This window comes from Lygodium microphyllum, chromosome 3, assembly GCF_053477565.2.
Source record: "Lygodium microphyllum isolate KBCC chromosome 3, Lygodium_microphyllum_v1.1.10, whole genome shotgun sequence".
Lineage (NCBI taxonomy): Eukaryota > Viridiplantae > Streptophyta > Polypodiopsida > Schizaeales > Lygodiaceae > Lygodium > Lygodium microphyllum.
This window is the reverse complement of record NC_141137.1, coordinates 52,752,065-52,763,974: the sequence shown is the minus strand read 5'-3', so window position 1 is coordinate 52,763,974 and position 11,910 is coordinate 52,752,065. Positions and strand designations below refer to the sequence as shown.

The 11,910-nt window shown below is 39.4% G+C and overlaps 1 protein-coding gene across 1 annotated transcript; it reads right to left on the bottom strand.

Annotated features, from left to right (window-relative positions):
- Positions 1-3,891: 3,891 nt before the first annotated feature.
- TLP18.3 (thylakoid lumen 18.3 kDa protein) lies at positions 3,892-6,869 on the bottom strand. Its single transcript, XM_087670732.1, has 3 exons — positions 6,280-6,869; positions 4,734-4,926; positions 3,892-4,345 (listed from the first exon to the last, which is right to left on the bottom strand). Exons 1-3 carry the CDS (start codon positions 6,745-6,747, stop codon positions 4,098-4,100), a joined length of 909 nt encoding a protein of 302 aa, XP_087526858.1. The 5' UTR covers positions 6,748-6,869; the 3' UTR covers positions 3,892-4,097.
- Between the last annotated feature and the right edge of the window lie 5,041 nt (positions 6,870-11,910).

Genomic DNA, 11,910 nt, shown 5'->3' with positions numbered 1-11,910 from the left:
GCATCATCTGGCATTGTTGCTTTGCTTCTGCAGGGCGGTTGTACTGCTCACTCGAGATTTAAAATTCCATTGGATCTATGTAATCGATCCACCTGTAATATTCCTGTTCAGAGCGATCTTGCTCAATTGTTCAGACAATCGAGCCTTATTTTATGGGATGAGGCTCCCATGATGCACAGGTTTGCATTTGAAGCTGTTGATAGAACTTTAAGAGATATTATGAGCTGTGATAAACCATTTGGTGGAAAGGTTACTTTGCTTGGGGGTGATTTTAGGCAAATCCTGCCCCTCGTGATGAAGGGCTCTCGTGAAGATATTGCTAATGCGGCACTATGTTGCTCTCATTTATGGCAGTATATTAAGGTGCTAAGATTGTCTAGGAATATGAGGATGTCAACCGCTGGTGGTGTAATGGATAATGGATTTGTTGGTTGGATTCAAGGGATAGCGGATGGAGTGGGTATTACGGAGAATTATGATAAGTTACATATTCCATCTAGCATGGTATTGAAAGGGTGCTCTATTGAAACCTTGGTTAATAGTGTGTACGGTGAATTGTCCGCGGTGAGAGACTTTGGGGCATATTTTAGTGAGCATGCTATACTTGCAGCGCGGAATACAGAGGTGACTTCTTTGAATCAGTGTGCATTGCAATCGATGCCAAGAGAAGTTATACAGTACTATAGTGCGGATTCAATTGCAGAGACGGGTGATAGCTCATTTTTATACTCTGTAGAGTATTTAAATACACTCGATCTTTGAGGTGGATTTCCTCCCCATCTATTGTTGCTAAAGATGAATGTACCTATTATTCTGCTTAGGAACTTAAATCTAGCAAAAGGTTTGTGTATTGGTACACGGTTGATGTGTGAGGCATTCAATAAAAAGGTGATAGATGCTGAAATAATAACATGGACAAATGTAGGGGAACGAGTTTTTATTCCTAGGATCACTTTTATTCCTAGCACCTTGCAATTTCCGTTTGCTATGAGGCAGAGGAAATTTCCTATTTGATTGGCCTTTGCTATGACGATCAATAAGTCGCAAGACCAGACATTGTCTGTTGTTGGTCTTTACTTAAAGACACTAGTATTTACACATGGACAGTTGTATGCTGCATTTTCAAGGGTGAAATCCTCATGCGGTGTGAGGGTGTTATTGGATGAGGATGGAAGCACTGTGAATGTCACGAAGAACATTGTGTACAAGGAGGTACTTCAGAAGATGCAATGAGGTGCATTGCTTTTTTGCAAAGATGCATACGGAGATAAATTTTTTGGAGAGTGGAAGATATGCTTGCATTTTTTTAGAGATGTATCTATTGAATTTTGATGGCTTTGTAGTCATTGCTTGGTGTGTATGTGAGATAGCCTCAAAGTTGTATTCGATTGGCATATACTCGATGGTAATTGAGTATATATTCCCTACACTGTATATAAGTATTTGCTAGACTTTTGCAGATGCCTACTCCAAGCTGGGGTTATTATCCAGCTTCTGAGTATCAGAAGGAACTGCAGTGTAACTTGTGCGCAGTGACAACGCATGATATTATGAGAAAAACACTTGCAAGAGTCATTGAGCGTTTGTATGATGATGTCAACATAGAGATTTTACTTCTAGTCTTTATTGAGGTGGTGCATTGTGGGTATACTCAGTGCTTTCGAGTGCATATGGGTGAAGCTAAGCAGGATAAGAGGTTTCGGCAATCTCACACTGATAGAATACCAAGGGGGTAGCCGGCGTATGAATTTAAGAACCTTAGGTGTTTTGTGACGCTACATCAAGCTGTGACAATGCCTGCCAAGTGGTTTGCAAGTGTTAAGCCAGGTATTGTTATTCCAATGTTAAGTGATCTTTGTCAATTGTTGGATGTGTTCATATTTATGTTGTGAGCTTTTAAAATTTTAGGCGCAAGAAAGAGAGGAAAGACTATCATGTCCCCTGTACCATCACCGGGATGAAGAGTGGCAATGGGACTTGCTTCTCCTGAGCATGTTGTGTTGGAGAATGGAATTTTTCCCAGTGATTCCTCAAAGAAAAGAAAGCTTCATTTTGGTTAGGCCCGATGGAAAGTTCAACATCTTTGTAGCGTTTGGATATAGATGTACCTATATCTATCTATCATAGGTGTAATCAAGAAGTGGTACTTCGTGGTTTGTTGATACTTGGATTTATGGTACAAAGTTTTCGGCTCTGGAGCAAGATTTGGTTTTGGGCTTTGCTTCACCTATATGTATTTGATGCTTGGATATGCTTACACTTAATGGTTCATTTCAGCGTTGCAATGTTATTTCTGATTGTAACATCAAATGATCATGTAGAGCTACTTCTAGCTATTGCGCATAGCAAGTATTGTTGTTTTAATGTTAAGTCCCCTGTACCATCAACAAGATGAAGAGTGGCGATCCAACTTGCTTCGTCTGGCCATGCTATATTGGAGAGTGGAAATACTATTATGTCCCCTATACCATCAATAAGACGAAGAGTGGCGATCGGACTTCTTCGCCTGGCCATGCTATATTGGAGAGTGGAAAATTTTCCAGTTATTTCTCAAAGAAAATAAAGCCTCGTTTTGGTTAGACCCTATGGAAACTCTAAATTTTTTTGTAACATTTGGATGTAGATATCTGCATAGACACAATCAAGGAGTGATACTTTGTGGTTTGTTGATACTTGAAATTGTGGTGCAAGGTTATTGGTGCAGTCTCTAGAAGAAACTTTGGTTTCGGGCTTTGCTTCACCTATGTGGGTTATTAATACCGAGAGTTTGCATGCAATGCTTGGACAAACTTAAATTTGTGGTGTGGCTCATATATCTTTTATTTGTGGTTCGTTTCATCATAGGAATGTTATTTCTCATTGTAACATCCAAGGATACAAGTTGTTTCTAATTGTTGTGCAGAGCAAGTATAGATACAAGTTTATAAGTTTGGTGCATGGTCATTGCGTGTACATATGAGTCTATGTACTCCTTGATGCAAATGCATATTTGGCTTTTTATACGTGTATAAAAGAGAGAGAGAGAGAGAGAGAGAGAGAAAGAGAGAGGTTGAGACTGATTGAGTGAGTGAGTGAGTGTGGATACAGAGGGGGGAGGTGTAAATGGGATGAGAGAAAGAGGGGTTGTGAGTAGAGGAGAGTAAAGCATGTGATGTTTTTGTGATAGCATTACCCACTGTGCGACTTCCCTCGCACCCCGCTTCGCGGCAGCGAAGCGGGATAGCGTTCCCGCGCACCAGGAATGCTAGTTAGTATTGTGCATATCTTGTTATTTTGGCAATACCCCCCCGCCCCACCCCCCTAATAGCAGTACTCTTATATGGAATGCTGAAGCAAAGTATGTGAAAATTGAGCATACTTGCCCTTACTATTCAGTAGGAAAATATCTTTGTGGCATGCTATTTGGAAGAAAGGATATTTGTAAGGTTCTACAAAAAGATGTGTAAAGCAAGCCTTCAATGTATTTTCTTTCATTAATTCCCTTTTCTCTAACCGTGTCTCTCTATCTCTCTATCTCTCTCTCTCTCTCTCTCAAGAGAGTAGCTAGATGAAGGGGAAAAAAGCCTAAAGGGACAAACGACTTGGTACATGTCTTCATTTATGCACTAAAACACATTATACAACAAGTTATCAGTGATGACCCCCTTACCCTAATAGCAGTACTGTTGTATGGCATGCTGAAGCAAAGAATGTGAAAATTGAGCATACCTGCCCTTACTATGCAGTAGGAAAATGTCTCTTTGTGCCATGCTGTTTGGAAGGATATTTGTAAGGTTCTACAAAAAAATGTGTGAAGGAAGCCTTCAATGTATTTTCTTTCATTAATTCCCTTTTCTCTAACGGCCTCTCTCTCTCACTCTCTCTCTCTCTCAACAGAGTGGCTAGACGAAGGGAAATAAGCCTAAAGGGACAAACGGTTTGCCACTTGGTACATGGCTTCATATATGCACTAAAACACACTTTACAACAAGTTATCATATTAACAAAGGCTGCTAGGCCATTCTGCTCAGTCGTAAAATACAGATTGGCTCTTCCAGCCGACAATACTAAGGCTACATTGGCATAACAAAGCTAGGCAGCTGATGAAGCCTTTGGTTTCATTTCTTGGAGACATACGCATAATATTGAGCCATTGGCACCACAAATGCAATAACAAGTAGGCCCCCAACCACAGTCGTGAATTGGCCCCTCTTTTCCTCAGTTTCCTCTCTCGTCTTGAAGTTGGATTCCCTCTTTGTCTCTTGGAATTTCGGGCCTCCGGGGTCTTCCAATCCATCAATTGCGGCAACCAGCCGCTTTGCAGTACTGTAGAGCGCTTCATTGTATTTCTCATCGGTGGCTAAAACTGTAAACGCAGTGAGAATATTTCAGTATGCCGACAGAAGCATAGAGGAACGCGGAATGCAAATGCACTACAAGCACCCTCTTACATCCAGATTGCAGACTACTGCTAGTTTTGACTATACCCAGATTTGGAGCCCACGTTATCTAGCTGCTTTCCACAAATCCTTCTACCTACTTCAACTAGCTGGTCTGCCAAGTCCTTGTAACACTAGGATTGCCAACACTGATAAGCTCTTCGGAGGGACTTGCCAATGCCTTACATGGATTTTACTTGGGCGGCTTTGCAACTATTTACTGTAAGATCGTTTGGCATTTGCTTAAGTAAATAGTTTATAAGCAAACAACTTGAACGTCATTACACATCATAAATCAGATTATAGAGTACTCACCAGGTAAATTCTCAGCTACAACAGCTTCCAAGACTTTATCACCCACTGCCTTAATGAAGCCAGGGCCACCTGTCACAGCACCTTCTTTTTGTGTGGTAATAAGAAGAACCAGACCTTTATTGTTGCCTTCCTCCAGGGTAGGGTACCATTTTTCTAGCAGTTGATCAGCAAGCTCAAAAATGTCTGCCTTAGTCTGCCACCAAAGGAAATGATCTCTCTCTCTTTCTCTCTCTCTCTCTCTCTCTCTCTCTCTCTCTCTCTCTCTCTTTTCATTGACTAGGTGTTAGGAGCGAAATGGAAAATGCAAAACGTGATTCACTCAAAGGAATGGGCAAGTTAACGCTCTCTTGATGGAAATTTGACAAGCACTTGTAACTGCTTGGCCGTAAACACTGTGAGCCGTCTATTGAACACTGGCTGTACACACGGAAATTTGAGAAGCACCAATAACTGCTTGGCTGTAGACACTGAGCAGTTCATTGAACAGACATACACAAACATATAGTAGCCATTGGAAACAGGCACATGTGTGGATGTAGTTTGAAAACATAAGCTGCATAACTGTAACTTGGAGCTAATTTCTCTGTACTTCTGTAGTAAACTTTGTTTACTGACAAGCATATATCTATAAATTCCATTTCAGCTTGGAAGAGTGAGGAAAAGTCATCTGGCAGCAGCTGAAAATCTCCAGTGATACCAAATGTATGCCATACGCTATTATTGCTAATTTAAGGTATGGACAAGGTCTTCTGACTTTATCTGGCGCCTTCCAAAGTTCATCTTTAAATACTAACTCAGCCTTCAGTAGTTCGTCTGCTTGAGTAGACATGATCAACTGCATTTCCATGGTATTTTTGTATAATGTGCTCTTGCAGGAGACATGAGAACCTCTTACCAATGGATGACAAGCATGGGCAATCTCTAATAGAAGCTTTGAAAGATGCAGAAATTGGAAGTGCGAGTAAGCCAATCACTTCATTGACCTACAGCAGCTGCCACTCCCTGTGAGCAGCAGGTGCCTTTGAAGGAGAAGACCATACTTAAGAAGGATCACATTGTCTCACCCTCAATTATTTCTCAGTCTACTTCACTGGATCAGCCATCACAGCTGTGTATTGATTCAGGTATTGAGTGACGTTTTACTTGTTGATGCAGCTTGTCTCATGCTAAGGCACGATATGTGGACTCAAGTCCCTATGTTATTGTTAAATCTTGATTGACTAGTCATCTTTCTTACCTTGAACAATAATCATGTACGTTTTCAATACACCTGCTGATGCATAGTGACTGGTTTTAATCATATTTTTACTAGTCTTTACATATTTCTTACCGTAATTGACAATCATGTACCCTTTCAATTTACCTGCTAATGCGTGGTATCTAGTTTCAACCATACCATTCTTGTGCCCCTCTCTCTCTCTCTCTCTCTCTCTCTCTCTGACATATTCATTCGTACACAGCATCTGGTAGGCATGATTTATGAACATAAATCCCGACATCCAGGGACTTCAATCATTGCAAGTACTTCAAAGTTCGGATCACTTACCGTGAGTTTGCGCAGAGTGACCATGTCAATGTGGATGCCTTTGCGGTCCTCCAGGTCCGTTAGGAGGCGCTTCAGGTCAGATTTGGTGACTCGATTGAGCACACTTGCGTCATCTGCGACATGAGACTCTTTGGGAGGGCCGTCACTCAGCAGGTTGAACTCGGAGGCATTTGCATTCTGCACACTTACGCCGGGGGCGAGGTGCAAGGCAGCACACAAGGCTATGGCGGCGAGGCCATTCCCGACAGCTGAGAGGAAGCTCGGCTTGTAGGCTGCGTCTCTGCAGCAGGCGCGGGGAACCGCGGCGTGCTTCAATGAAAGGGAAGGTGAGGAAATAGAAGAAGATGCGGATGATGAAGGAGAAAGAGAAACGCCGCTCTTGAGAAGGGGACTTAAAGGCAGGAAATTGGACCTCAGTGAACAGGAAGAAGAAGAAGCAGCGGGGGAGAAAGCTGCTAGCGTCTCCATGAAAGCTGAGCTTGCGCTGCGCTAACGATGGAGGCTCATGAACCAGCTTCTCTCTCTCTCTCTCTCTCTCTCTCTCTCTCTCGCGGCTCGCCCGTTCGTTTGGATAACGCAATATGGTTCTCTCTTCCTTGAGAGGGCCCTCGCACCTTCGTTCCATAGGCCACAGGCTACCTGCCCCAACTTTCAAGAATTTTACTTTACCCATGTTAACTTAGGTGGAGCACTGTTAGGAAAGAATGCTAAACATGCCGCCATAGCATGGGATGACATACGAAGGTGAAGAAAAAATTGGTGTGTATTCTACCATCTTGTGCTCCAATTAGGTGTAAGGATCCCGCTCTCAAGCTTAGGTCTAATTCACCTAGATGCAAATGCTTATGATATTCATGTAGTATGTGTTATAGTAAAACTCCACGAGATGAATCCAAGGATCCTATGCATTTTGTATGTCATGGCTAAAGTGTCACAAGTAGACTTCCAACCACTTGTTGACTTTAAAACTTTCACTTTAACCATTCATTTATAGGTAATAAGCTATACTTTGAGCTAAATTTGTTCCTATGGTAGTAAAAAGGCTTTTCCAAAAATTTCTCATGAATTTTGTATCTCTATCATAAAAAATATTCATAGATAAACCATGAAGGCTAAAAACTTCTTCCATGAATTGATCTATTACTTGTTTAGTTGAATACTAGACTTTGGTGGGTATAAAATGGGCTAATTTGGTAAGATGATCAACCACAAATAAAAATACTATTCCATTCTTAGTGGTAGGTAATCCTGTAATAAAGTTTATGTTGATATCAATCTAATAGGCAGACCACTAGGCATCAAATTGGAATCTTTATTTTATATGCATGGTAAACACAGCATCACATATTCCTTGATGTCTTTCCAAAATCATTTCCAATAAAAGCATTTATGGATCTTAAAGGTTTTGAATAAATCAATATGCCTTGCCAAAGGAAAAGAATGCATCTCATGTAAGATCCTTTGCTTAAAAGATGTCCAAGGAGTCAAATATACTCTACTTTTGAACCTAAGAAGTCCATTCTATCACTTGAAATTGGAAAATTGAAATTCATTGTCTTGTTGTAATTTCTTCATGATGTTGGTTGTTTGCTCATCTAATGAATATTCTTCTTGTATGTATTGGATTCAATCTTTGTACAGAGTAGAAATAGTAGAAATGGAACATGTCCATGTCCTAGATAATGCATCTACCACTACATTATCCTTGCTTGCCATACAAGAGATCTCAAAGTCATATTCTTGTAATGTAGCTAACTTTTGACTTTGAAATGGCTGCTATAAATATACCGATACCGCTTCTTAATGGTATGAAGTATGGCTAACATTTCTTGCTCATAGATGTAGAATTCCCTTTCTTTTTAATCTAACTTTCTACTTTCATAGGCAATAACACCATGTTCTTAGCATAGAACAACCCTAATACCACAATCACTAGCATCAACATCATAGATGGTAAATTCTCTAGAAAAGTCTAGGCACACTAAATAGGTGGTGAAAAAAAGGAGACTTTTCAACTTAGCAAAGCTCCAAGTTATGGTTATATCATCCCAAACGAAAGTATATTTCTTCAATCTATCAATGAGAGGAGCTACTACATGGGCATATTTCTTGATAAATCTCCAATAGAAAGAGGATAGTCTTGGAAATCCTCTCAATGAAGTAGAATTTTGTGGTATGGACCAATCTCTAATGCTTTATACCTTCTTTGGATCCACCCTGATCTCTTTCTCACCCAGAGTATGACTTAAATATTCTACCTCACTGGCCATAAAAGTACACTTTCTTTCCTTTGCAAAAAGCTTGTGTCGTCTCAGTGTAAGAAGGACTATAAGCATATACTGTAAATGATCCTCCCTATTCCTGCTCTATATGAGAATATCATTTAAAAAAATTAAGATAAATTTATACAAGAATGGCTATAAAACCTTGTTTATAAGAGCTTGGAAAGTAGCAGGTGCATTGGAAAGCCCAAATAGCATAACCAAGAAGTGTAGAGATCCGTTTCTATTCTAAAAGTCATCTTGTACTCATCACCTTCCTTCATCTTGATTTTTTGGTAGCCTAACTTGAAGTCGATCTTGGTAAATACCTTTGCATCCTTGAGTTCATCCAACAAATCGTCAATGCGGGGGATTGGGTACCAGTGCTTTATGGTGCTCATGTTGGGGTCCCTATAAGCAATGCACATCCTGTAGGATCCATCTTTTTTCTTCACAAGTAATACACGAGAGAAGAAAATAGTGATTGACTAAGCTAAATAAACCCCATTTCCAACAAGTCTTTAACCTATTTCTCCTATTCTTCTCTTTCATACTTCGACAACCTGTAAGGGGGTTTGTTGATAGGTTTAGTATCATGTATCAAATCAATAAGATAGTCCACTTCTCTCTTAGGTGGTAGTGATGTAGGAGGTTAAAATATGTCTATAGACTCTTCCAAAAGTTTTCAAAGACATGAGTCCCTTCCATGGGGTATCCATCTATTAACTTCAACTCAAATAATGATAGCATTGACAAAGCTATATGTGCTACCTATATCAATAAGAATATGAGACCCCTTAGAATTACTCATGCCTTTGAGACGAAGTGTATTCTCTCCTTTACAATCCAACAAAGCATCTTGAGATATAGAACATAGCATGGGTGAGCATGCAAAGTTGAAGAATTATCCATCGATAATCCACGTGGATCAAATGGACCACCTGGATCGAATGGAAACTTGCTAACTAAATCCTCATGTACAAACTGATCATCATGGTCATGTACCTCATCACAAGTAAGAGCTACCTCATCTTATGTTTGACTTTCCTAATGGGCTTCATCTTCATCTAAATCTTCTACGATCACCATATTAAACTTTGCATTGTTAGCTTTACACTTTTTTTTATGATCAGGTGACCATTTTTCTTCACATTTGAAACATAGTCCTTTTGACTTGTCATTAGAGAAGAGCTTACTACTAATGGTATTGGAGGACTGTTTAGCTCCATTTGCAACTCTCTTAAAATCCCTTTTTGAATTAGCATTATACCTAAAGTTCTTCACTTTTTTGGAAGTATATATTGTAGGGTATATAGGAATCTTATTGAAGTGTTTGAAGCCCTGTTCTCATGTCTATAAGCCTCTCTTTGCTTGCTGAACTACTATCCAAACCTTGTTGGGGCCGATTTGAATGATAAGTGGCTCCTATCTTGGGCTGAAAATAGCTCACTTCTCTTTTGTATGTTTTACTATACCATTCAACATATTGTATTGTTGCATGTACATTTATGGGCTTTACTATCCCCACCTCTATTGAAAGGTTTGGATCTAATCCAAAAATATACTTATTCAACTTGGTTGAATCAGAAATGTCCTTAACATACACGAAAAGGTTCAGATATTGGTTGGAATACTCCCTAACCGTAGGGCCTTGCTATTTAAGATCATACCACTTCCTTTCAAACCTTTCTTTTTCCATTGGAGATATGAAAACATGTATCATCGATAATTTAAAGTCCTCCATATATAAAAATCTTACCCAATTTTCATCATCTATCTCCACCATGTATATGTATATCCCTATAAGTATAAAGCTACAAAGCAAACATTTGCCTCATCGTGACATGGATAGAGGGTAAAATACATTTCCAATTTATTATTCCATTCTTCAAGCTCTGTTGGTGAGGGATTGTCCCTCTTGAATTGTGGTATGCTGATTTTCTCTTTGTACTCTCTATCATAGTGGTAATGATGACTATTGTTGTTGGGTAAGCCACTCGATTGCTACCTTGGAGAGAGATTATCCAATATTGGTTGTCTATGGTTATTGTTAAGGGATTGTTGACCATTCTTCTTGTTGCCAAAAGAGAAATGACCAAGTGAGTTAGTTTCACGTGGCTAATGATTATGTGGGGACTGAATAGGTGAAATCATTTCCTCAAGATCACCTTCATGTTGAACTCTGTTATCTCTTCTTGAATCTTCATGAAGGTGTTGACCTTGTTTATTCCTTGTATTAGCCATTTGTGAGTTTTGTGAATAAAACTTTTATAGAAAAAGTCACATCCATGAATTTCTTCTTCTTTTTTTGCATGATGAGCTTTTTCATGTTGTCCATGATGCTTAGAAGAGTCAAAATTAAGTATTTCCCTATTCCAAGAGTTAGAAGGAGGCTAAAATGCTTCCTTAACTCTTGATAGACCACCTTTGCTCATAGGTTGAGTGTATAAACTAATTGGTTGTCCTTGACTTTACATTGTCATTTGGAATTAATGTCCCATTATCATTGAAAGGTGGAGTGCTTTGCCACTTATTACCCAAGTTGTTGAGAATGGAGATCATTTGATCAAACTTAGTGTCTAACAATTGATTATGCTACCTAAACTTCTTAAAGTGATTGATCAAACTTAGTGTCTAACAATTGATTATGTTGCCTAAACTTCTCAAAGTGATTGACCATTTATCCATGATGCCAGGAGGCATATTACACGGTGGATTCCGTGCCACGGTGGATTCCGTGAGGTTTTACGGTGGATTCCGTAAACTTTGATGACCGGGGCTCATACACAAAGTGGATTCTTTGTGCGAGAAGTTGATGGGGACGCCTATCCTTTTCGGGCGTTTCATTAATTTAGTGTGTACATGGGTGATTCCATAGCGGGTGATTCCGCAAAATGCATATTAAATTAATAAACGTTTATGAGTTTAGACTGCGTACTTGTAATAAATTAAGGTTAGGATTTATTTCTAACCAGATGATTTATTTATGTAGTTGAAGACTGCTAGGTATTCACTTTTGTCGGTTTAATTGTATTATTTTACTAACGATTGTGAATGCTTCAATTGATGTGTAGAGATAGCAGCAGTGGCGGAGGAAAGCATTGGAGGATAGCGAGTATTCGATTTATGGATTATATTTGATAGGCGCCACGCCTATATTTTGTTATGCCTATTTATTGAGGTATTGATTATTTATTATTATTTTGTATGCGCATGGGCGCACGGTTATGTTATTTCTATTTGGACATTGTATTGGGCGTGCCAGACTCTTTGGGCACCGCCCATTAGCTTTATTCCTATTTTTGTGTTAAAGCAAACTCAAAAAGCTAAAAGCTTGTTATATTTTTGTAAATTGGGCTATTATTGAGCA